Source organism: Phascolarctos cinereus, unplaced genomic scaffold (assembly GCF_003287225.1).
Source record: "Phascolarctos cinereus isolate Bilbo 61053 unplaced genomic scaffold, phaCin_HiC Scaffold_2;HRSCAF=192, whole genome shotgun sequence".
Taxonomy (NCBI): Eukaryota; Metazoa; Chordata; class Mammalia; order Diprotodontia; family Phascolarctidae; genus Phascolarctos; species Phascolarctos cinereus.
The window spans coordinates 314,500,847-314,527,657 of NW_027555625.1; the positions used below are offsets into that span (position 1 = coordinate 314,500,847).

General features: G+C 43.1%; 1 protein-coding gene across 3 annotated transcripts in view; it reads left to right on the top strand.

The window, feature by feature from the left end:
- The first annotated feature begins 1,069 nt into the window (after positions 1–1,069).
- HCK (HCK proto-oncogene, Src family tyrosine kinase) overlaps positions 1,070–26,811 on the top strand; it is a 35,588-nt gene continuing 9,846 nt past the window's right edge. Inside the window, exons 1-10 of one of the 3 annotated variants that reach the window (XM_020990720.2) lie at positions 1,070–1,822; positions 9,252–9,369; positions 10,241–10,283; positions 11,361–11,466; positions 12,049–12,147; positions 12,969–13,072; positions 19,167–19,316; positions 19,740–19,892; positions 20,234–20,416; positions 21,126–21,202. In XM_020990720.2, the coding sequence (XP_020846379.1) occupies positions 1,722–1,822; positions 9,252–9,369; positions 10,241–10,283; positions 11,361–11,466; positions 12,049–12,147; positions 12,969–13,072; positions 19,167–19,316; positions 19,740–19,892; positions 20,234–20,416; positions 21,126–21,202 (1,134 nt within the window). In that variant the 5' untranslated portion in view covers positions 1,070–1,721. The remainder of the gene's footprint in view (positions 1,823–9,251; positions 9,370–10,240; positions 10,284–11,360; positions 11,467–12,048; positions 12,148–12,968; positions 13,073–19,166; positions 19,317–19,739; positions 19,893–20,233; positions 20,417–21,125; positions 21,203–26,811) is intronic. The other 2 variants (XM_020990721.2, XM_078150203.1) reach the window with 2 other exon arrangements.

Here is a 26,811-nt window from a genome sequence, read left to right on the forward strand (position 1 = left end):
GGGAGAGAGAGAGGGAGAAAGAGAGGGGGAGAGAGAGAGGAATAAATGGAGAAAGGGAGAGACAGAGGGGGAGAGAAAGAGAGAGAATGAGAGAGAGTTACCTCTGATTCATACTGGCTCTGTGACCATGGACAAGTCACTTAAATTCTTAGTGCCCCCAGACAACTAAGACTGTAAATTGCAGCGAGTGCCTGTCTGTATTGGTTTAAAAAAAAAAAGTTCCTCATTGGGAATTCCCTGCATTGTCCAAATCATAAGACTAGTCAGGAAAAAAAAACAAAAACCAACTGACAACTGGGAACACGTCCAAAGGAGGGTGGCCAGAACAAGGATTTGGGTCAGTTGTAAGTCTTCGGGAATTATATTTTCTTCCATTTATTCTCCCCTCCCCTCAAGTGACTACTGGTCTCATGGACTTTGGTATTCAATGGCTTAATACAATTAACTCTGCGGAACTTGCAAAGGAACTTACTCATCTGTTGGAGAAGGTGACCTCTAAGCATCTGCCCAGCTCTAACGTTCTATTTCTACAGTTCTCCTAGCATAGAAAAAGGAGGGTTGGTCTAGAGAAAAAAAATAATAGGGGGGTCTCATTATGAAATAATCGACCCCTTATTACTTCAGTATGGAAATAATGATCGAATTCCTGCCCCTCCTCTCCCCCCAAGTTTTAGATTAATTAAGAACTGGAAGGGACAGAAAAGATTATGTAATCCAACTCTCACATTTTACAGATGAAGAAACTGAGACCCAGAGAAGGAAAATGACTCGCCTGTAGTCACACAGGTACTGAGTAGCAGAGCTGGGATGTGAACTCCTGTCCTCCGTTTGTTAAGTTCAGGGCTCTTTATACTGCGCTAGTTCTTTCCATTGATCCCCACAAACAGGATCGCCTGGAGGATCACAAACAGATCACCATCTGTTGGGAATCCCTCAAAAGAAATGAACCTAGCAATCGAGATAGTAAAAAAACTAAACGGATGACAGCTTGATTTCCCTGTGTCAGAAAGCCGCTGAGCTCTTCTAAAAATAGTGTCAGTGGCCCCAAAAGTCAAAGCGATTGTTCCTGTGTTAGGGACTTTGCATGAGGTTTGAATAACCCACAGTAGGGGCAGAGAGGAGGAACTCTTTAACCGCAGAGAAACAGGGAAGGGTCTGGAAAGTGGTGGCTCCGACCCGAAGGGTCACACGGGAAAGGGAGAAGGGAGTAGAGGGGGTTAGGGGTAAATGAGGTAGCGGATGAAATGCGAATCAGGAAAGTTTGAAGGCTCCGGGGCGAGGCTAGAATGTTTCGTCCAGAGTCTGAACTCCTGTGGGCGGGACTAGACTCTTTCGGGTAGTCGTCAGAACGCTAGTTTTAAGGGCTTTAAAACTTTAGAACAGCTCCGGGACTGGTGGAAGTGTTGTAGGCGGAACTTGTCTCCACCTGTCTAGAACCCAGATGCCCCGAGGAGCGGTAGGTGACCACCTGAAGATGAGGTTTATTTCCTTGTAGCTCCAATTGTCTGCCCTCGCCTCCTCCAAAGGGACACTCCTACGACTGAAAGGATAGGGTTAAGTACCACTCCACCTGTGTCCAACCCACTCCCCTTCACCAACCTTTCAGTCCCCTGGAAAAGCAGAGGCGCCTAGAGCTCCTCGTGCAAAGGGAAATTTGAGTCCCGGAGGGCTCTCAAGGAACCACAGCACCAGCTTCACCTCAACCCCACGGGGGCAGCCTGATGCCCCAGAAGCGGCGGAGACCCCGGAAGACTGAGTCGGGGGCGCCTGGGCCAGGGCTGGAGCCGCACGTCTCAGGACGGTTTAGAAGACTAAAGGTCAGGTGAGTCCCAAAGGCTTGCGGGAGCATACCCAGACCCACCCCCACCACCGTCTCTGGGCAGGGCTGGAAGAAATGAGTAATGTAAATGGGGCCAGCAGGTTGTGGTGTCCCTGCAGTCCGGGGCTACTTATGGGATGGTGGTAATATGAACCCAATTCGAGAGGGAGGAGAATGGAAGAGTTGTGTGTATTGAGTGACCCAGAAGGAGAGAAAATGGGGAGAAGAGAGAGTAAAGTGATGTAGCAAGGGATAGAAAGGTGGAGAAAAAAAAAAGGAAAGAGAGATTAGAATGTTGAGGGAATGGGAGAAGCCAGTTTCATAGTCCTGGCTCAGGAACATTAAGTGGAGAAAGTACTAAAGAGGAACCAGAAGTCCTGGCTGTGTGACCTGAGATTACATTTTTAATCTCTCTGGGTCTCAGGTTCCCTTTCTACAAAATGGGAAGAACAGATAGACTCTTCTTGTTCCTCTCAGGACACTAGGGTATGTGAGGAGGGGCTTTAAGGTCCCGGAGCTAGAGAGAAGCACAGGGGTGGTGGGTGGGTCTGAGGCACTAGGCAGCTGGGGGCAGTTGGGGGTGACTGGGTGCTAAGGGAGGGGTGTGTGGGTGGCATCAGTGGTTAAGCTGCAGCTGGGTTCTGCTCCTCTTGGGCTAGACCCTCCTTCCAGACTCCCAGAGGATCTTGAATAACCTTTGCAGCCTATCCTCCTGCCCCATGTTCACCCATCTATAAGAGGATGACAGTCACTATTCCCAATGAGGAAGGGGTCAAACAGACTCCTGGAGGCCCAGAGAGGGGCAAAGTCAGCCTCCCTTACGCCCAATTCCATCTTGTTCACACAGTCATTCAGAAGATAGATCTATGAATAGGACCCAGGAGTCCCAGTTTTCTAGGTTTGAATCTCTCATGCCACCTGGGTAATCAGCTGTTCCTCATTCTTACTCCTTTCCAGAGATAAGATAAATGGATACATTGTAATCTCATGGAGAAGTCTGAAAGCTCCTGCCCTGGGGGGAGAGGGGGGTACTCTAACAGAATGGTTTCTTGTAGAGCTTAATTCCAACCTGTACTTATTAATATAGTTCAAGTCAACTTTGCTAGGACACCTAGGACCAGAGGCCCAGGCTTTAGAACCAGAATCAGAGAAACTTAGAACTGGAAGAAATCTAGAAATATGAAATGTCAAGACTGGAAGACCTCTTTGGATCACCTAGTCCAATCCCTTTCTTTTACTGAGAAGGAATTTGAGGCCCAGAAAGAGGAATTGACTTTTTCAAAGTCACACACAACTTAGAGCAGAGCACAGCTCTTCCAGTGCCTGGACTGGAGCTTTCCATCATACAGTGCTGCTTCTGAGCCCTGCCTTAGATCGGAAACTTTTGGAAGACAAAGCCTCTTCTATTCTCTTGCTCTGTACAGAGTCTGAGCACTGTCTGCTCATTGGTAATGAAAGGTGTGAATAACCCCTAGACTCTGTCCTTCAAAAGCTTCTTTCTGGGACAAAATGTAAAGGGCTTGGTGGGTGGTGGGTGTAGTGCACTGGCTGGTGTGGCGAAAATGATAGTAATAGATCCATCCCAGATAGCTGACCACTTCTCCTTCATTTCCCTAAGGTGAGAATGGTAGATAGAGACCAGAGGTTTGGGGTATTTTGTTTCTTCTTTTCTTTTTTGAGGGGGCTAAATGAGAACTGTATGCGTATAAAAAGACTGGGGGGGGAAGGGAATAAGTATTTACTAGGCCCAAACTATGTGCCAAGTGCTTTATAAATTCTACATCATTTGATCCTCACAGCAACTCTTATAAGGTAGATGCTATTGTCATCCCTGTTTTATAGTTGAAGAAACTGAGGCAAACAGAAGTTAAGTGATTTTCCCAGGGTCACATGGCTAACAAGCGTCTGAGGCTGGATTTTGAACTTCTGACTCCAGTTCAGCATCCTATCCACTGCACCACCTGGCTACTCGGTAGTTTTGAGCTTGTCCTCTTTATGTCTTGGTCAAGTCACTTCTTCCATTTGGGCTTCAATTTCACACTTCAGAAAATGACAGTAATCCACTGTAACCTGTCCTGGGGTTCTGAGGTTAGTATGAGAGCAAGCGAATCTGTGGCCATGGATATGTGGTCTTCTAGGAAACCTTGAGTCCATAGCATCTCTTCTCCAGACCTCAGTTTTCCTATCTGAAAAATTATCTAGTTGGGCCAAATGGTCTCTAAGAACTCTTGTAGTTATGGCATCTATGTTCTATGCCAGTGGTTCCCAATTTTTCAGAGTTTAAGGACCCTTTCTTAATGATAAAAAAAATTTAAGGACCACCACTACATATATTGATGGAAAAAAATATGCAAAATGCCTGACCAAAAGTTACAATGAATTTGATAAAGCTTTTAAGTGAATTTATATTTTATCAATTACAGCAGCATCTGTGTCCACTTGAAACATTGTGATAGGAGACATGCCTTATTCAGTTCGCAAAGGATGCTTACTTGTTGGTCACGCCCTGTTATTTAATGAGATAGTGGATAGAGCCCAGCATGTAGCTTTCAGTACTGGAAGTCTAGTTGAAGGGATGAAATTATGAACCTTAGAGCTGGTTCCACATGCCACTTGCTTCACTATTTAGATTTCAGAACAAGTGCAGAAAATCCACTTTCACAAACATATGTTGTAGAGAAAAGGCATCTGGTCCATTTAGCCTTATCAGATGGCTCTGGGCAATCAGAAAAAAACAGGTAGTCACAAGTCAACCAGGTGCTTTTTGTGTATGAAGATTAGGTTCAAAGGACTTTTTTCCCTCTCAACAACAAATGAAATGTAATATAAATGACAAAGTGTGGTGTGCACATAGTAACAACAATAACAACAATGAACATTTATATATCACTTAAAAGTTTGTAAAGTTTGTAAAACCTATATTATCTCATTTGATCCTCACAACAACCTTGGGAGGTAAATGCTATTATTATCCCCACTTTACAAATGAGGAGACTGAGGCTGAGAGGTCAAGTGACTTGTTCAGGTTCACATAGCTAATAAGTATCTGAAGCTAGATTTGAACTCAGGTCTTCCTGACTCACTAGACTCGAGTCTAGTGTACTATCCACATTGCACCACTACACTGCCTTTAGATTGGGAGATTCCTTGCAATAATTCTATGAGCCCCCACAAAGGTCCACAGTCCACATGTTAGGAACCACTGTTATATACTCAAAGATCCCTTACAGTCCTTACATTCTATGCACTAAGGTCATTTTCAGGCCTCTCTCAACTCCAACATTCTTTGAGGTCTTTTGATTGAGAGTTCATGGCCTCACAAAGATCACAGTCTAGTAAAGACATTTCTTAACCTAAGGTCCACAGACACTCAAGGAGTCTATGAATTTGTATAGGAAATAATGACATCTTTATTTTCACTAACCTTTGGTTTCCTTTGTAATCCTATGTATTTTATTTTATGTTTTTAAACATGTTATTCTGAGGAGTCCATAAGTTTCACCAAAAGATTAAGACTCCCTGGTCTAGTAGAAAGATTAGACAAGAACACAAAAAACATGCATGGAAGAATGTGAAGAAAACTTGAGAGGGTCAAAGTGGTGTAAGATCACTTCAAATGAGTGGGGGAAGGAATTAGAGAAGTCTCCCTGGAGAAGGAGGTATCTAAGATGGAACTTGTTGGATGACTTTTTTAATGAGGAGCAGGCATGAGAGGCAGAGATGAGAGGAGGAATTTCAGAAGTAGGGGAAAGTGAAAGCAAGAGATGAGCGAACAGTCCTTTAAGCTGAGTGTGTGTAAAGAGAAGCAGTGGCAGGGTAGGAAGAGGGGAGGAGGGGAGGGAGGGAGGAAGGCTAGAAAGGTGGGTTGAGAACAAATTGTGAAAGGCCTGGAATGCCAAACAAAGGAGTTTAGATTTTATTCACAGAACATAGAATTTATCTAGTCCCACCCCCTATTTTCCATATGAGGAAACTGAAGCCCAATGAGGGAGAATAATTTGCTCAACACCTGGCTAGCTATTATGGTCACAGCCAAAATTCTTGGCTTCTCAGACTTGAGGTCATTGCATTGAACAAAACTAGGGAACTATCGAAGGTTTTTTGAGCAAGAGACTTAGCCACCATGCCTCAGCTTCCTCCGCTTCTGCCCCAACGTAACCCTTTTCCCTTTGATGAGTTCTTCCTAGAATCTCTGTTTTGGAGAAGGGCCCAGGCCAGTCAGCCCTGATTCCCTGGATTTCGAGTGGTTACTTCCTTCCCTCTAATCAGAGGAGCCCAAGGGGCAAGGGCCACTAAGGAGGTGTGTTTCCGAGTTGATGTGATCTTATAGGAAAATGAGTTTCTGGAGACAATGATGAAGTCCAGATGAGCAGCTGAGTGAGATGATTGGATGGGGTGGGGGTGGGGTGAACATAGGGAGAGCTCCTCCCAGATCTTCTATTTAAGGAAGGGGCCCAGGATAGTCATCTCATCATTTCCCAGCCGGCTACAGGAATTCATCCTGCCCCTTCACAGGGTGCCCTTTCCCTCCCCCTTTTCCCTTCCTCCTTTCCCTCCCCCTTTCCTCTTCCTCCCTCCTCCTTCTCTTTTAGCTTCTTTTTATTTGCAGTCTCCTGTTAGACTGTGAGATCCTTGAAGGCAGGGATTGTTTTTCACCCTTCTTTGTATACCCAGTGCTTAGCACAATGCCTGGAACATTGTAGGTGCTTAATAAATGTTTATTGACTATTGACTCTATCTTCTTGTCCACCTCCTACTTTTCAGCTCCTTTTTTTATATGTTGTCTTCCCCCATTAAAACGTTAGCTCCTTGAGGGCAGGGATTGTTTCTCTTTTTGTATCTCCAGCACTTTTCATCATGGCTGGTACATAGTAAAGTGCTTAATAAATGCTTGTTCATTGATTATGGGGATGGAGGGTAGGACATAATCACAGGTGTGTATTAAGAAGCTGACTTAGATGCTGTGGGTTGTAGGACAAGAGATTGGAAGCAAGAAGACCTGATAAGAAACTATTTCAGAAATCAAGCAAGAGGTGATGGGGGCCTGGACTAGGATGGGAATGGGAATGGAGGTAGGGGATGAATGACAAAATATTGTGATATGATCTAACCAGAGCAAAGTCCTGTGGGCTTTTTCATTTTAGATGCCACGTCTTTCTTTCATGCAGCCTAAGACAGCATTTACTTTCTTAGCTCAGACATGAGGACTTATCTCTAAGCCCAGAGCCTCAAGAAGCAAGCCCTTCCTTGCCTTTAGAACACAAGCCCAAGACCAGAGCCTCAGAAACCAGTACTCCTACCATTAAGAGGAGGGCCTCTGACACCTGGCCCAATCCTTCCCTTCTTCCCTGGCATTTGAGAGAGAACTAACTGATACCTTTTTCCATCATCACAGGACCCATGAGGATAAGAGCTCTACTCCCTGTTTTATAGATGAAAAAACTGAGGGTCAGAAAGATTAAATGACTTGTTGTAACTCAGATAATCCCGGAGATGAGACTCAACCTCAAGTCTTCCAGATGCCAATTTCAACACTCTATCTATTGTGCCCTCCTGGCTCTCCTGCAGCCCCTGTTGCAGTAGCTAAGAGTTGACCCAATTGCCTACCATGTTCACTGTCTGCTGCCTTGAATGTTCTAGTTCAGCACAGGTGAATGTGAAAATGCTTTATAACCATGAAATGCTATATACACACAATGTCTTCTTTATTAATAATAATAGTAGGGGAAGGGAATAAGCATTCATACAGCATTAATACTATGTGCCAGGGAATGTGCTCAGGGATTTTTACAATTCTTATCTCATTTGATCTTCACAACAACCCTATGAGGTAGATATCCCCATTTTACAGTTGAGGAAACTGACACAGGTGAAGTATCTTGCCCAAGGTAACACAGCTAGTAAGTGTCTGAGGCCCCATTTGAACTCAGGACTTCTGGACTCCTGATAGGCCCAGCACCCTATCCACTACACCACCAGCTGCCTCTAGTATTTCCAGTTTCCCCAATATTTCCCGTTAACTAGGGAATCTATTCCCCAGCAATGTGTTCTTGAGATTACAGAATCCTGGGGTACTGTGTTTGCCTTCTGCATCTTCACTTTCTAGATGGTTCCACTGATCTACTTTTCACTTTTTTAAAATAATACCAAATAGTTTTGATTATTACTGCTTTATCATATCCTATGTGTCCTTGTAATTCTAGGCCCTCTTTATTCCTTTTCTTCTTCATTATTTTCTTCACACGTCTTGTTAATAAGAAAGAAACCCGCAGCAGTTTGGTTGACATAATAAAAAAAATCCATAAATTAAAGTAGGTGGTAGAATCATCTTATTATATTAGTGTGGCCCAACCATGAGCAATGAATTATTTAAGCCTTCCTTTATTTCTATAAAGAAGGCACAGAGTTTCTGCTATTGTTCCTATCATTTTTTATGTTACCATTAATTAAACTGTCTTGCTTTCACTATCCCAAGAGGTCTAAGGGATTCATTAATAACATGCTGAATTTAAGAGTGAAATTTCCAGTAGGTGGGGGTAATATTAAACAGAGTATCTGATACCCAAGGAATAATAGGAAAGGACTCCCCCTGAGAGAGTCTGTATATCCCTCTGGCTCCATTGGTAAAGAATGTTTAATAATATTTTCCTACAAATCGTTTTTGTGACTTATTAGGTAAACACCCAAATATTTTCTGTTTTTTCTAGGTATTTTGAGTGGCATTTCTTTTTTCCATTGTTTAGAGGTGCAATGTAATGTACTTTTGTTGTACTATATAAAAATGCTAGGGATTTTTGTGGATTATTTTGTATCCTATTATCTTGATAAGTCTGTTAATCATTGTGGTTCATTTCTTTGCTGATTCTTTGGGGCTTTCTACATAAGTGATTAATATTGCCTGCAAAAAGGGAGAATTTTGCCTCCTCATTGCTGTTTTTATATTTCATCTCTTTTTCTTCTTTTATTGCTATCATTAGTATTTCTAGTGCTATGTCAAATAATAGCAGGGAGAGGAGAAATCCTTGTTTTACCCTTTTGCTTATTTGAAAAGCTTTCGATGCTTCTATCTTGCTAATAATGCTAGCTCTTAGTTCTGGATCTGTACTTTTGATTACATTAAAGAAGGGCCCACCCATGTCCGTGCTTTTGTTTTGTTTCATTTGTTTTAAATAAGTGAATGTTGTATCCTGATGAAAATTTTTTCTATATACATTAATATAATTATATGGTATTGGGGTTTTTGTTTATGTGATTAATTATGCCAATTATATTGCAAAACCATAATCATCTCTATTGTACTTGTATCTCTTGCCCCTTGGAATATAGAGTCTTTTATACTGGACACCCAGAAAAGGATATCATCATTAATGGGTTGATTGGGTCCATGGGGATGCTATGGGCACAGAGCTACATTCCCCCTTTTCTATCCCAGGATGGGGTGTGTGAAGTCCAGGTTTACCCAGGATGGTGGGAAGTTCTTCAAAAAAGAGTCTCAAACAAATACCAAGGGCCCTGTGTATGTGCCAGATCCAACATCCCCTGGAAAAGAGGTGAGCAAGGCTTCAGGTTTGGTGGGAAGAGTGAATTCCCCATTATGTTATGAGTTTGACTTGTGCCATTTCTTTTCTATCTTCTCCTCACCTTGTTTGTGGGGGGAGTGCCCAAAGAGAGGCCTTAGTCCATGGTGTTGGTCTCCAATGCCCTTGGGCAGATCTGCTCTGAAGATTCTAGAAGGTGGCTGATTCTTTATCCCCAAATCTCCAGTACCCTCTTGTATTAGTACCTTAAGACCCTGATGAATCTGACACAAAGTTGGAAACCAGCCCTCCCTTATTTATCACCTACTATGCAAGATCCCAGACTCTCAGCCATCTTTTGCTGCAGCATTTCATTTCCTCCTATCCCAGGGTGCCTCAGGCTTGTCCATAACAACTGAATCACAGGATTTGGAGCTAGGAGGAACCTCAAAGATTATCTAGTTCACCTCTCATTTTATAGAGCAGGAAACTAAGACTTGCCTGAGTTCACAGAGAGTAACTAGGAGAAACAGATTTGGAACCTAGATCCTCTAGCTCCAAGTACAGGGCTCTTTCCACTGCCCAACTCTTCCTGTATCCCCCTTCCCTCCCACTTCCTTTCATCCCTCCAGGAGATGATATATCTTCCCACTGGTTCTCAGCTTGCTGAGGATTTCAGGTGGCAGTATAGAACAGCGGAAAGAGCTTTGGGCTGGAGTTTGGACACCTAGTATCTAGTTCCATCTCTGCCATTTATTTTCTGTTGTGTCCTTGGACAAGTCTTATGCCCTTTCTGTGTTTCAGTATCCTCCTCTACAAAATAAAGAGGCTCAACTTTGAGATCCCTGTCAAGCCCCAGACTCATTTTTCCTTTGATCCTGACCCTGTTCTTCACTCTCTACAGGTAGTCAGTGCTTCCAGCGTCAATAAGGTCATCTCCTCTGATGGTATGTGATCTCTAGTCACACCGGGACATGGTGAGGTGGAAAGGAATAGGGAACTGGGAGTTACACAGAGAAGCTCCAAGGCAGGAAGCATCTTGCCTTGGAAACCAAGGTTTCCTTGCTTTTCTGAGTCCTCTCCCCTTCCTCCCCTCCCCTCTTCCCTTCTCTATCCTCCTCTCTTTTCCTCCCTCCTTCCTCCCCTCCTTCTAAAACAATCTATTCCAATATGCTCCTTTTCCAGAGGGAGGAAACTGAGGCCCAAGGAAAGGACTCACCCAAGGTCACACAGCAAGGTCTAGAACTGAAGTCTCCTAATTTCTCACGCAATGCTCTTTATATGACACTGTGATGCTAAGCCCTTCACCACTTGACAAAAAACATTCTGAAGTTATAAATAATAACACCAAAATTTTCTATACACTTATAAAAGCTCAGATGGACATACTGAACAAATTAGATGTTACTGTCATTTTGTATAATAGGTATTCTATGTAGTCTTTTAGAGTATAAAAGACGATAATGAAAAAATAACATCACATTCCTATTGTACTTTGCTGTTCACAAAGTACCTTATACACATTCTCTTGTGTGATGGCCCTATTGACACCTCTGAGGACAATGATAATAATAGCTGCTCATATTCTGATAGGACCATCCTTTCCTCACAACAATCCCATAAGACAGAAAGGACAAGTATTCTTATTCCCATTTTACAGAAGAGGAAAGTACAGGGTAGACAGGGGAGGAGGGGGAGAAGTGACTTGCTCAATGCCAGAACCAGCAATAGAACCCAAGGCCCCTAATTCACAATCTAGTGCTCCTTCTACTCTACTTTTCTTATCCTTATTCTTCATTTTCTTGTTCTTATTCTACAGTTTAGTTTGTGTTTTCTTTAAATATTTGTTAAAATTGTTATTAAATTTATAGTAAAAGTTCTTTTGTAAAGAGAAAGGTAACACATAGGAAGGAGAAACATAGGAGGAGTCCAGGGGATGGAGGGCAGGTAGGGGTTGGGGGAAGGTAGGCCTAGCCATCGCCTGACAGTTCCTGATGATACATGTGTCTCCATTCCCCAAACAGGCTCTGAGAAGATGGACATCACAGTTGTGGCCCTTTATGACTATGAGGCCATCCACAGTGAGGACCTCAGCTTCCAGAAGGGTGACCAGATGGTGGTCCTAGAAAAGTGGGTCCTGGTCTGGTGTTTGTCTTCTTGAATGTGACTGAGCCTACAGTAGGTTCATGTCAAAACTCTGGAAGAGACAGGCAAGCCTCTTTGCTGCCTATAGTCCTGTCTTAGCCAAGATCAACTCCTGTCCCCAAACACCCACAGTTTTTGTGGTCATAAGATTTCATCTCTTGTTGTCTATCTTCTTGGTGCTGAGCCTGTTCACACTTGCTGGTCCTCAGATAAGTCATCAGCCATCACCTGCACTAGATATCTTCTTAGCTTATATGGAGCCAGGGCCACCTGCAAAGCTCAGGGAAGCTTCTTAAGAGAACTTTGAAGGAGAACATAACTCCTATTTTGTATGAATGAAAGTAACCCTCATTCAGGTTAGAGCTGGAATGGACCTTAGAAATAATTAAGAAATAATAAGCCCAACCCCCTCCTCAGTTGGATGCCCAACTCTGACACTCCTTGACCTTCAGGTCAAGTCTGGAGTTCTCTATCTCACTCCCTAGTGAAGAAACAGAGGGGCTAAAGGTTGGTTTGAAGCACTCTAGTTCTACCACAGTGGGATGATCGTATTTCCTCCTCCTGCAGGTCTGGAGAGTGGTGGAAAGCTCGTTCTCTTGCAACCCGGAAAGAAGGCTATATCCCAAGTAACTATGTGGCTCAGATCAACTCGCTGGAGACAGAGGAGTAAGTATACCTGTTGCCTACCCTCGGAGAAGGAAGTCTAGAGATGCACAGGGTTGAGAGGGTGATCATGATCTATATCCAATCTGGGATGCTTTAGTTTAGACCATCTCAGACAGATGAAGATCTACCCTGTTCTAAAATATCTTCCCAGAAAAAGTATCACAGCCTCTCTCTGAAGCCTATCCTCCCAAATACTAAGTTCTGCATTAAGTCTAACCTAAATTCTTTCTGCTGCACTCTAAGGCCATGGTGCTCTGTGAAATCTCTTCATTACCAGATGTTTCCTGGAGGTGAAAACATCACATTTTCTCACCCTATGCACCCCTTCAAATCCTTGATCCTAGATCTCTCTCCATTCATTCAACAAACACTAAGAACCTACTATATGTAGGGCTCTGTGTTCAACTCTCAAGGAAATACAAAAATAAGTGACATACATGCTAATCCTCAGGGAGCTTACAGTCTAGTAGGCAGATAAGACATGGACATAGATGAATATAAGACACATCCAGATATGATAAATCTGGAGGAAAAGTGTGAAGTCTTTGAGATCACAGAAAGCTTCATAGAGAGGGTAACATGTGAGCTGGGCCTTGAAGAATGGAAAGAATCTAGTTTAACGTCTTCACCTTCTTACCTTTGGGACTGCCTTCTCTAAATCCCAGGCCAGTTATGTTGCTCACAGTCTACTCTATCACTCAGAGTTACTATGATTCTCTACTGTGACCCCAGCATGCCCCTGGAGGCAAGGTTGCACTGTGGGCTGTCCTGGTTCTCGGCTCCCACAACTACCCCCACACCTTGCTCTTCTCCTGTCACAGATGGTTCTTCAAAGACATCAGCCGTAAGGATGCAGAGCGTCACCTGCTGGCACCTGGGAACGTCCTGGGCTCCTTCATGATTCGGGACAGTGAAACCACCAAAGGTAAGTCTTCAGGTGGCAGTGAGACACAGGGTGGCAGGTGGTCCCAAGCTGGTACAGTGAAAAGAGTATTGGATTTGAGGTCATGGGCTTAGGCTTCAAATTCCATCCTGTGTGATGTCGGGCAAGTCTCTTTCATTCTTGGGACCTTGGTTTCTAAACTTATATAAAATGAGGGAGTTGAACTAGATTATTTCTAAGGCCCCTTCAAGTTCTAACATTTTATGGTCCTATGATTCCTGGAGGACAAGTGAGGAGCGGTCCCCCTGGAGCATCCCAGCCCTAACATATGGACATAGCCTTTTCCTTAGTCAAACACCTGAGTGAGGTGTAATAATAGCAGTTTCCATTTCTTTAGGGCTTTCAAGTTTAAACTACCCTGGTAGAGAGTACAAATACTATTATCCCATTTTAGAGATGAGCAAACTGAAACTCAAAAGGGAAGTGACTTGTGAATGGCCTGGCTAGAATTTGAACTCAGATTTTCTGTCTCTGTGTCCAAGGATATTTCTACTATTCAATTCAACAAACATTTATTGGGCACACATTATGTGCCACACACTGTGATGGTCACTGGGATACAAAAGCAAAATTGTCCTTCCCCTAATGAGTTTACATCCTGTTGGGGCATTCATGTATACACAGAAGTAAACACGAGGTAATTTGAGTAGGGAGAGACCACAGACAGGGGAGAGGATAGGGGAAAGTTTCCTGAAAGAGGCAGTTTCTAAAGTATACTTTGAAAAAAGATGGAGTTCATTCAACAGCTTGTACAGATGTGCAGAGGTGGGAGATGAACCTTGACTTTGAAGAACAACATGGACTATGTGAAGGAGAGTAAAGCCCAACAAAACTCCAGCTCTGGCTTACTCCTCCTCTATTCCTACTCATGTGCTATTGAATGGAGCTGGAGAAAGTCACACAACTTTGAAGAGTCCACTACAAATTTGCTATCTAATCTCTAACTGGGCCCTTACTGCAAGACAATCCTTTTACTCCTCCCTAATTGAGCCTCTGCTCCATCCCCCACAGTAGCTATTACAAATCTCTTAACATTTCCCACACCATCTCTTGCTTTGCAACTGTAGGCTTTGACTATTCAAGAAAATAGAAACCATTTGCCTAAGCTCCCTTCTTTCTCCTTTTCATCTCACAACCCCTTGACATGATCCCCCATTTTTCTCCCTCCTTTACTCCAATCCCCAATAAAGAGATAGCATTTCTCTTTGCCAAGGCCAACCCCTCTATGTACATTCTGGATCCCATCCTCTCTTCTCCAGCAGATTGTCCATACTATCATCCAGTAGACCTCTCTAGTTTTTAATCTCTCTCTTTCTACTGCCTCTTTGTCTATGAATATACCCAAGTCTTTCCCACTCTTAAAAAACCCAGCACTTGATCCTACTACAACTATTCGAGCCCTCAGACTATCATTCTCCTTCCTTTCTCAGCCTAGAAAAATCCATCTACTTTCATTGCCTCCCCTTCCTGTCCTGTCACTTCTCAACCTCTTCAATCTGGCTTCTTACTCTATCACTCAGCTGAAACTGTTCCATTGAAAGTCACTGATTTTAATTGCTAAATCTTTTGGCCTGTTCTCATTCCTGATCTTTCTTGACTTCTTTACCACATTTGACACTATTAACTATATTCTTCTCCTGAAAGCTCCTTCCTCTTTGGGTTTTCTTAACCTGTTCTTTCTTGTTTTTCCTATCTATGTGACTACTTCTTCTCAGTCTCCGTTGGATCATCATCCATACCTTGTCCCCTAACTTTGGATGTCCCCCCAAAGCTCCATCCCGGATCCTCTTTCTTTCTATACTCTCTCGGTGACAACATCAGCTCACATAAGTTTAATTATTATCATCTCTGTGCAGATGATTCCTAGATCTATCTATTCAGTCCTAGACTGTCTCCTGAGCTTCAGTCTAGCATCACCAATTTCCTGCTGAGCATTTAGAATTCAGTGTTCTGAAGATATCTCAAATTCAACATGTCCAAAAATAAACTCATTATCTTTCCTAAATCTATTCCTCTTCCAAACTTCCCTATTTCTGTAGAGGGTACTACCATTACTTCAGTCACTAAGGTACCCAACCTTTTTGCCATCTTTACCCTCACTCTCACTCACCATATATATCTAATTAGTTGTCAAATCTACTGTTCTTATTTCACCACATCACTCAAATTATCCTTGTCTTCCCTTTTGCACAGCTGCCACCCTAGTTCAGACTGCCACCATCTCTTATCTGGACTGTTGCAATAGCCTTTGTTCTCCCTGTATCTCTAAGTCAGGCCTGCACAACTTGCAGCCCACAGGCCATTTGCAGCATACCAAAAGATTTTGGGCGGCTGGGGAAAAATGTACAGGAAAACATCTTCTACATCTTTTGCCAGCCATTTGAAATCGTTTGCTGTGCCTGTGGTCCACTTACAGCCAGCAGGCCACAGGTTGTGAAGGCCTACTCTAATTCATTCTTCACATAGCTACCAAAGTGATTTTCCTAAAGTATGAGTTTGATCATGTCATTCCCCCACTCAGTAAACAGCAATGGCTCTCTATTACATGCAGAATCAAATATATGAACTCTTCCGTTTGGCACTTAAAATCTTTCACAGCCTGACTCCCAGCTACCTTTCCAGATTATTTTCTTCCCTTTTTTCTACCAGTCAAACTGGCTTTCTTATTCTTCCTCATACATGACATTCCATCTCTCACATCCGTGGATTTGTACTGTCTGGCCCCCCCTCTATGTGTTTTGTATATGCCTCCGTTTGTATATATTGTCTCCACAGCTAGATTTTGAGTAGAAAGAAAGGGATTGACATGACATGTAGTTGCAGAATTAACAAGATTTGGCCACTGAATAAATATGGAGGATATAAGAGGGGAGAGAGGAAAGGATGGCTCTGAGACTGTGAATCTAGGTGACTGGAAGAATGTTAGTGCCCTCAATAGAAGAAAAAAGAAGATTGGAAGAAGGTCAGATATAAAGGGAGAAATGAGTAGGTCAGCTGGGACATATAGATTTTGATATGCGGAAGGGATATCCAAGTAGAAATAACCAGCAAATATTTGGTGATGGGGGACTAGAGCTGAGGAGAGAAATTAGGGTTAGGATATATAGAACTGAGATTCATCAGCAGAGAGATGCTCATTGAACCCATGGGAAATGGTGAGATCACCAAGGGAGATGATGTAGAACCAGAAGAGAAGAGGGCCCCAGACAGAGCCTTGTGGAACAATCATATTTAGGGGTCACAAGAAGGATCATCAAAGGAGAGGGGAAAGGAACAATCAAACAGCTAGGAGAAAAAACAAGAGAGAACAGTGTCATGAAAACCATGAGTTGAGAATATATCTGGGAGGAGGGGGTGTCCAATAGTGGCAAAAGCTTCAGAGAAGTCAAGGAGGTTGAGGACTGAGAAAAGGCAATAGGATTTAGAAGGGAAGGAATCATTAGTAATCTTTGACAGAGTTGTTTTAGCAAAGAGGTAGGAGCTGAAGACACTTTCTAAAAGAGGGAGATGTGTGTAGGTGGTGCAGAAGTGAAGATAGCTAGAGAAGAGGCCAGCAACTTGGCAGTGAAACAGAGGAGATCTCCAGGATACTAGCTTAAAGGGTGAGAGAGTCAAGGGAAGGCTTTCTAAGAATGCAAGACATAGGGAGTGTCTGTAGCAGCAGGAAAGGAACCAACAGAATGTGATAGATTAAAGGTGAGAGAGATTTGTTCACAGAACAAATCCCCTTAATAAAAGGATTTGTTCTGTAAAACGTGGACTCAGTCAAAAGGCCACACTCAAGGAAGGCCACATGTGGCCTCAAGGCCTCAGATTCCCCACCCCAGGATAGAACATATTTCTAGAAGAGATGGAAGGGAGGGGATCAGGGGTACAAAATAGAGGAACTGAGTTGGCCTTGACAAGGAGAAGAACTCCTTTTTCCTCATAGATTGTCTTGTTGAGTCATGTCTCACTCTTCATGACCCCATTTGGCTCCTTCTACAGATGAGGAAATGAAGGCAAACAGGGTTAAGTGACTTGCCCAAAGTCACACAGCTAGTAAGTGTCTGAGACTGCATTTGAAATCAGGAAGATGAGTCTTCCTGACTCTAAGCTAGGTGCTCTATCCACTAAGCCACCTAGCTGCCTCTTCTTGGAAATTATCAAAAAGGAAAAGAGGGTGGGTAAAAGTGTAGAGGAGTTTTGAGGTGTGGAATAGAGGGGATGAGGGAGCTTACACTGGATAGCCTTAATTTTCTTAGTAAAGTAAGAGGTAAAGTCTTTTGAGGTGAGAGAGAGGGATAAGGAAGAAATGTAGAAGGGGGGTTGAAAATAAAGGAGGAAGTTTAGAATCTTCTCCTATGAATAGTGATGAATTGAATCCACCTGTTAAGCAACATTGCAAGGTTCTAACTGTATAATAGAGCAGAAAAAGCTCTAGGTTAAAGTCATAGGACTTGAGTTCAAATCTAGACTCTGTTGCCAGCATGGCTTTAAGTAAGCTACTAAACTTCTCTGAGCCTTAGTTTCTTCATCTGTAAAACAAGAGATCTGTTGATCTCTATGATTGCTTTCATTTCTAAATCTATGCCCCTGCGAACCAACCAGTATGTTATAGCCCAAGATGCCCAGAATTTCCTCATTGTACTTGATTAGAGTGGAAGGGTGGTAACTATGGTAGAGACTAAAAAACAACAACAAAAAAAAAAGATGTCTGCATGTGTGAGTGTCTGGATAATTCTGTGTGTTCATGCTTCCATGTGCATGTATATATGTGCCTTTGTACATGCTTTGTGATAAGGTGAAAAGAACCTTGGTCTTGGACCCAGAAAGATGAGGGTTCGAGTTCTAGGTATTCCATTTAATCAGCCATATGACCCTGGGAAAGTCCCATCTCTAGGGCTCAGTTTTCTAATCTGCAAAATGAGAATAGTAATATTTGCTTCCTACCTCACAGAGCCATTGTGAGGAAAGCACTTCCATGAACATGGAAGTGCTATAGAAATGGGAATTGCTGTCAGTATTTGTATAGAGGTGTGTGTGTGCTTATAAGATTATGGCTAGTTGGAGATGATTCTGGAGTAAAGGGCAGGAGAGGAGCAGTCTTCTCCTAGCAGGTTCACAGGCTCAGTGTAAAAGATTTGGAGTCAAGACTCAACTTGACTACATGGTCTATATACCACCCTCCTTTGTAACAAAGAAGCAGAGTGAAGCAAAACTCATAGACACAGTAACTTTATCTGACACCATATGCAATCTTCTGCAGCCAAAGTCCAAGTTGTTTTTCATCCAGTTGACTTTTTTACTGTCTGGGTTAAAGTGGGAGAGAGTTTCCATTGTTACCCTTTGCACCAAGATTACCTCCTTGCCTCTCACTACCCTAACAGTGGTTGAGAAGAGGAACGATCAGTTGCATTTTGATGGGGGCTATCTAGAGGATGCTGGAAGCTACACAGCCCAGGATAAGGATGGCGGTCAGAAGCCAACCTGAGAGCAGAGAGGGGGAGAGTCAGTGGTTGTGGTGTGTGTTTCAGCTGAGAGTGCAGTATGCATGTGGGAGAGTTTGGAAGATGGGAGCACATGGTGCCATGGCACTTGACTTGACTTGTCTTCTGCAGCATGGTCATCATGATTTTTAGGGGGTAGGTGCTAATAGAGGGTTTGAAGGTTTATCGTTTCTATCCATCACATAGCTTATATCAGTACAGGGCAAGCAGTGATTTGAGGTATGAGATTCTGTCTTGTCCAGCTTGTCTGGGTTATACTAGGGTGTGCTTGCCTCTAAGTCATTGCTCCCAAGGAAGCTTGCCTGGATGAGGTTGTTATGAGAAAATGGACACAGGGAAGCTTAACACCAACAACCTCATTTATGACCAAACTGGGGAATTTTATATTGGCATTGACAGTTCTTTCATTCAGCTGTAGCCCACTGGCTAGGGCAGTTGTACCCTAGGAAAGACTGAGGAAATGATGTGAATGGTACTGGGAGCCTCTGCCCAGGACAGAGAGGGTTAAGGAAGGGGGAAGGGTTAAAGAAGGATGGTGGGGTACTTATATCCCATGACAAGAGATCTTTCCTCCCCTGCCCACTCAGGCAGCTATTCCTTATCAATACGGGACTATGACGCTCAGCACCAGGATGCAGTGAAACATTATAAGATCCGGACCCTGGACAACGGCGGTTTCTATATCTCCCCGCGAAGCACTTTTAGCACTCTGCAGGATCTGGTGGCCCACTACAAGAGTAAGTGTTCCCCAAATCCTGGGGCCAAGAGCTGTGTCCTCCTTAGGGAATCCCAGGCATCTGAAGGGGCTGTGGGTGTAGAGATAAAAGCACTGAATTTGGAGTCAGAAGATTTGGTTCTACTTGGTTCAGAATTAACTGTGTAACTCTGAACAAGTCATTTTCCTTTCTGGGCCTCTGAAGGAAATGGAGAAATGATTTCTTGGATCCTTAACTATGAATGTATATTAAGTGTCTGGGGTGGGATAGGTACAGCAGCCACAACTGGTTTAGAAGTCATCCAAGTTAAAATTTAGAATTGAGTAGTAGGTTAGGCTTGCCTGGTTGGGGCTCCTTGCCCTAAAAAGAATTGGGTACTCTTGGTGATACACCCTCTGCAGCTGGTGGGTGTCACCTAGAACTAACGCTAGGGCTCTGTTGCAGAAGGAAGTGATGGCTTATGCCAGAAGCTAACAGGGCCCTGTGTGGTCCCCAAGCCCCAGAAACCCTGGGAGAAGGATGCCTGGGAGATCCCCAGGGAATCCCTGAAGTTGGAGAAGAAACTGGGAGCTGGGCAATTTGGAGAAGTCTGGATGGGTAAGAGTCCTGGGCTGGGCTGGATGGAAGATTCTGAGAAGGACCTAGGAGTGGGAGAGGGAAGGATAGATCTGAATAATGACTTTTAAAAAAGCAGTTTCTCTGATAAGAAACCAAATCCTCTAGCTTATCCAAAAGTCAATATGCCTTTAAAGTCCCTAAGAGGCTATGTTACTCTCTTCCCTTCTGAGAAAGGAAGTCCAGAAATTGGTGATTCCCTCCTTGGGGTGTGAGCAATTGGGAAAGGTCTTTTAGAGTAGAAAGAGAGAGTGTGGGTGGCAGTTCCCATTAGGATCCCCACTCTGGTATCACTCCTTAACCCCATTTCTGTCCCCCTTCAGCTACCTATAACAAACACACCAAGGTAGCTGTGAAGACCATGAAGCCAGGGAGCATGTCTGTGGAAGCCTTCTTGGCTGAGGCCAACCTGATGAAGACTCTGCAACATGATAAGCTTGTGAAACTGCACGCCGTGGTCACGAAGGAAGAGCCCATCTACATCATCACTGAGTTCATGGCAAAAGGTGAGGGTTGCCATCAGGGCCCAGATCAAATGCCTCCTCCAGAAAGCCTTCATTACTTCTACCCCAGTCAATTTCACTCCCTGTCCCTACCCTAGTCACAGAAACATGGAAATAGTAATTTCTTCCTTTCCTGTAACATAGCACTTGGGCTTTTATGAAACTCCCTAACTCTGGACACTATATTTCTACCTTCCACTTTTGAGACTATATTTCCATGATTGAAGTACTTGGATGAATAAAAAGAGATCAGATGAAGGAGAGATCACATACAGCTGAGGAAGGGGGGATTGGGGAGGAATTCATTGAACACAGTCTAGAAAAGAGAGAGAAGTCCCCAGTGTACCACCTGAGGAAGATTTGGAAGAGTAATACCCTTGCCCTTGGTGAGAAGAGGGGAAGGCAAAAAGCTGGGATCATCACCCTAACTCATTGTGCTGAAGGAAAGGCTTTGTGCCCTGCGCTGTGCTGGGAACTGCAGGGACTCCAAAGAGGGAAAACTAGCAGTCTAGTTAGTAAGAAATGATTGAGGCACTGTATAGAGCACTGCGTTGGATTCAGGAGACCTGGACTCAAGGGCCACCTCTGACGTGACCTGGGAAGAACTGTATAATAGGGCTGGGGAGCCAGGGTTGATTAGTGGGTCCAGCTGGCCCCTGAACTCCTGCTCAGCTCTCTCCCACCTTCCTCCCCCCCCCCCACGCCCAACTAGGAAGCCTGCTGGACTTTCTGAAAAGTGATGAAGGACGAAAACAACCCCTGCCAAAGCTCATCGATTTCTCAGCCCAGGTAAGAGGGTAACTTCCTTAGGGAAATTCTTCCCCCCCCCATTACCAGTGGAGTCATGGGAAAGACCCATTTTTCCATCCCAGCAACCCCCTTGCTGTTTTCCTTTGGGTTCTCCATAGGGTGGAAACTCAGTGGGATAAACACTGGATTTGGTTTAGTTCCCTGTATCTGCTACTTAATCTTCCTCTGTAGCAGAGTGTCCTTCCTGCTACATGGAGATGGTCTTGACTTTTAAGGCCAATTCCAGCCCTGGTGATACTGGGTATGACATGGGGTAAGATACTTCATCTGTCTGGGTCTCAGTATTATCTCTGTAAAATGAAGAGATTGAGCTAGGTGATCTCTGAGGTTCCTCCCAGCTCTGACATTATATGGTCTATGTTTTAAGCTACCTTCTAGCTCATAATTCCATGATACTACACCAACAATCTTGACCAAAAAAGTCTTAATCTTCCTAAAAGCAGTTCTTTCAGTATATCTTCCCTTCTCGGCTCCCCATTATCTATAGAAAATAATAATAATAATAGTATCAACATTTATGTAGTGCTTTAAGGCTTGCAAAGTGCTTTTATATACATGATCTCATTCAGTCCTCATACGGCCTAAACTATTTAGCTGGGGTTTCGAGGCTCCTCCGCTGAATATCCCAGAATATGTCTCCAGCTTTATTTCTCACTGGTCCCCTATCTAAAGTCTCTGTTCTAGGAAGACCAGACTTGTCACTGCTCCATTCCGCCTTCAACACCCTTATGCTTTACAACTTCTGTGTCTAGGCTCACACTGTTACTTCTGCCTGAAGTTTCATCCTCCTGTTCTCTGCTTGTCTGAATTCTTCATTTAAACATTTATTAAGTGCCTACTGTGTGCTGGACCATGGAGAAGATATAAAGATGAATAAGACAGTCCCTAGCCTCACTAACCTTACAGTTGTAGGGGAGATAAGTCATGAATGAATGAATGAAAAAAGCATTTATCAAACACTGTGTGTCAAGCACTGTACTAAAGGCTAGGAATAACAAGTAGTGAGACTGTTTCTGATCTCAAAAAGGTCACACTGTAATTGGGAGAGAGAATACAGCAAAGAAACTCAGCTGAAGTCCCTAAGGATACAGTGATAGGGTAGAGCAGGGCCCAGGGAGCCTTAGTTTATATAAGTAGATCAGATCATAATGCCGAGGGACTGCAGGGCATACGGACAGGCCAGATTGTAAAGCATATAGGCCAAGGGTTAGGGTAGGAAGGGGTGGAACAAGAGAGGATGCTGGGGGGAAGGGTGCCCCTAGTGGTGACAGGTACACAAATAACTAGGATCCAAATAGAGTATGATCAATCAATGAATAAATAAGCATTGATGAAGCACCTTTAATTTGCCAGGCACTACGCTAGGTTCCAGGGCTATAAACATTGTTAATGTTTAGTTGTTTCTTATTCTTCATGACCCTATTTGGAGTTTTCTTGGCAAAGATACTGAAGTGGTTTGCCAATTCCTTCTCCAGCTCATTTTACAGATGAGGAAACTAAGGCAAACAGGGCTAAGTGACTTGCCTTATACAGCTGGCAAGTGTCTGAGGCCAGATTTGAACTAAGATCTTCCTGATTCCAGGTCTGGAGCTGTATCCATTGTCCCAGACAGTTGCCCCAGAGTTATAAATACAAAGAATTAAACAATCCCTGCTATCAGAGAGCTTTCATTCCACATGATGTAGTGGGGAGAGGGTCACACTTGGACTCAAGAGTGTTCATTCATTCACACATATTAACTGGGCCCCTACTATGTGCAAGGCCCAGTGAGGATAAAAATATGAGGAGCATACAGTCCCTCTCCTCAAGAACTAACATTCTGGTAAGGAGCTAAGACCAGGATACAGATACAAGGTAAGGTGTAATATGGACCCTGAGTGGAGTCCCCAGAAGTGCTATGAGCATTTAAAGGAAGAAGAGGCATTTCTATTTGAAGGCATCAAGGAAGGCCTTGAAAGGAGAGAGGTATGGATGGGAAACACCACCTGAGCTTGGGAAGATTTTCTATCCCAGAGATGCTATAATGAGCACAGAGAAGGGCTGGAACACTGATAACACCTAAAAACAATGCAGGAGGGAAATACAGGGAGGCTTTGACTATGCAAACCTAAGATTGGCAAACTAAATACAATAAGTGGACCTCCTCCCTGGGTATTCTCAGGAGAACAATATGGAAATGAGGCTCTGAAATTTCCAGTGCAATACCCCAGGAAGACAATAAACTGTTTTGTTCCCGACTTCAAAAAACAGAATATCAGAGGAGGAAAGGTCCTTACAACATACAATATTAAGATAGAAAACCTAATAATAACAATCACTGGAAAGAGCTTGTAGACCTCCTCTCCAGTCCTGGCGTTATCACTAGCTCACTATGTTAGGAAAAGGAAGGAATTAAAAGGTGTACAGGCTAACCGGCTCACTTGAGAGAAGAAAATGAGGCCCTGAGTGATAAAGAGATTTGCCCAAGGTCATACACCAAATCTGAGCCAGGCCCAGAAATCAGCTGAGTGTCCTTCCTATTACATGGAGACAATCTTACTTAAGGCCAATCCTGGCCCCTGGTGAATGTTCATCAGTGATGTCGATGATGATCACCTACCTCAGAGCATCCTGGGGATAAAGACCCTAACAACTGAGCTCTTAATAAATGAATGTGTATTTATTAAATTGAATTGAGTCCCTAGAGGCCAGCCACATCCAGCAGCCTGTAAAAGGTAGCATGGTACATAGGATCATAGATTTGGAGCTGTAAGGGGCCTTAGAAGTCATCTAGTCTAACCTCCTTCTTTTTACAGATGAAGAAACTGAAGCCCAGACAGGGTAAATGACTTTTCCTAATTACACCAGTAGTTAGTGATATAGCCAAAAGTCCAACCCCAAGCCTCTGACTACAGAGTCAGAACCCAATGCAAAGCTGGGGGTCTTAATCTTTTTTTGTGTTGTGGACCCCTTTGGCAATCTAGTAAAGCTCATAGAGCACTTCTCAGAATAATGGTTTTAAATAATTGAAAGAAAGACCAAATTTCACCTAGTAGTTACTGAAAACAAAGATATAATTTTTCCCCAGCCAAGCTTAAGGGCTCCCTTTAGGAGCCTACAGACCCCCAGATTAAGAATATGGTGTTAAGGAAAGAACATTAGTTTTTGGAGTTCAGAAATCTGCGTCTAAAATCTGACTCTGCCATTTACTAACTCTGTAACCTTAGCTCCCTAGGCCTCAGTTTCCTCATCTGTAAAATGAGGGAATTGAAACAGATGGCCTCTAAGGCCCCTTCCATTTTTTAGTCCTTTGAGCCTGAAGGATTCTCAGCAAATCCAAAGCCAAGAATCAGATTCTGAACCAGTTTGGCTTTGGGACAATGGTGTTCATTTGCTGCCATCTGCTGGTGTAGCCTACCTAGGACACCACCATCTTGGTTGTAGGTCCCTAAGTCCATGGGCACCTAATCTACTCTCTCTGCCCTCTCTCCACTAAAACAAATACAGCCAAACTCAGGTTTTAAGGACTTCTTGGGAGTGGGGTTCCAGTTATTTGAGCTCCCTAGTTAGATAAGGCCAGAAACCTTCTTTTGATAACGGACCTAGTGGACCTTAGAGTTGACTCAGAGCCAAGAAGACAGGTTCCAGTGTCATCTTTAATATATACTGGCTATGTAGCCTTGGCCAAATCATTTAATTCTCAAAAACCGTAAGTGGCAAAGAAGGCATCATCCTGCATTGGTAAATGGAGTTTTCTTACCTAGGAGTCTCCTATACTAATGAAATCACAGTCCCAATCCTAGTAAGAATAAGAGCTAACATTTACAGTATTCACGAAGTTTACTAAGGGCTTTACATGTATTATCCTCTTAGATCCACAACAACCCTGTGAGGTAGGTGTTATTATTTTTAAACTAAATTTTATTTTATTTTCATGAAGGTCTACCTTCTTTCCCTCCTACCTTTCTCCCTCTCCCTCTCCCTCTCCCTCTCCCTCATCCCCCCCACACACATTGAGAAATCAAGAAAAACAAAATCCCTATGGCAAACATGTGTAGTCAAGCAAAACAAATTCCTGCATTGGGCATGTAAAAAGAAGTATCTCAACTGGCACTCTCAGTTATCACCCCTCTACCAGGAGATGACTAGACTGTTTCATTGTAAGTCCTCTGAAATTGTAGTTAGTCAATGTATTGATCAGAGTTCCTAAGTCTTTCAAAGTGGTTTGGTTTTGTTGTTGTTGTATAAACTATCGTCCTGGTTCTGTTCATTTTACTCTGCATGGATTCATACAAGTCTCCCCAGGTTTGTCTGACACTATCACCTTGCTCATGTCTTTCAGCATAATAGAACTTCACATTCATATGCCATAACTTGTTCAGCCATTCCTCAATTGAGGAGCACCCCCTCAGTTTCCAATTATTTGCCACCACAAAAGAGCTGCTATAAATATTTCTGTATAATTCCTTTTCCTCTTTCTTTGATTTCTTTGGGATATAGGCCAAATAGTGGTATCACTGGGTCAAAGAGTATACACAGCTTGATAGCTTTTTGCATATAATTCTAAATTGCTTTCCAGATTGGCTGGAACAGTTCACAGTTCCATCAACAGTGCATTAATGTACCTGTTTTCTCATAGCCCCTCCAGCATTTGTCATTTTCTTTTTTTTTTGTCAACTTTGCCCCTCTGAAGATTATGAGGTAGAATATCATAATTGCATTAATTTGCATTTCTCAAAATAGTAGTGATTTGGAGCATTTTTTCATATTGATAACTTGGATTTCTTCCTCTGAAAAGTGCCTGTTCAAGTCATGTGACCATTTATCAATTGGGGAATGCAATTTGAATCAGTTCCCTATATATCTTAGAAAAGAGACCTTTATCAGAGAAACTTGCTGCAAAGATTTCCCCGCCCCCATTTACCTGTTTATCTTCTAATTTTTACTGTATTGGTTTTGTTTGTGCAAAAACTTTTTAATTTTACATAATCAAAATGTCCACCTTTCCTTATGTGACCCCTCTATCTCTTGTTTGGTTATGTACTCTTCTCCTACTCATAGATCTTCCTGGTAATTTCTTACTCCTCTAATTTCTTTATGATATCAACAGTAGGTATTATTATTATTATCCTCATTTTAAAGATGAGGAAACTTAATCTAAAAGAAATTAAGTGATTTTCATAGGATCGCATAGATAACTGTCTGAGGCAAGATTCAAACTCATGTCTTTGTGACATGAGTCCAGTACTGTAGGCATTGTGCCACCTAGATCTCTAGTCTATAACCCTGCCCTGTGTCCTAGAGACTGATTTTTGTATGTAATCCCTGGTATGAGTTGATTTCCTTATCATTTGTTTCCATCCTCTCAAAATGGACTAGGAAAGCATTCCCAGTTATCTGAGGCTTCTGGTTACCTGGGTTCCTCTTGAATAAGATAGCATGAGGTATTTGAAAGCTTACTGAATTTAGGCTTAGAAGACTTGAGTTTGAAAGCCAAGTCCTGCCTCTTAGTCTGCAACATTAGGCACTTCATGCCCCTTCTCTGGGCCTGTTTCCTCCTCTGTGAAAGGAAGAAGTTGGACCAGAAGAGTTATAAGCTGTCTTCCAGC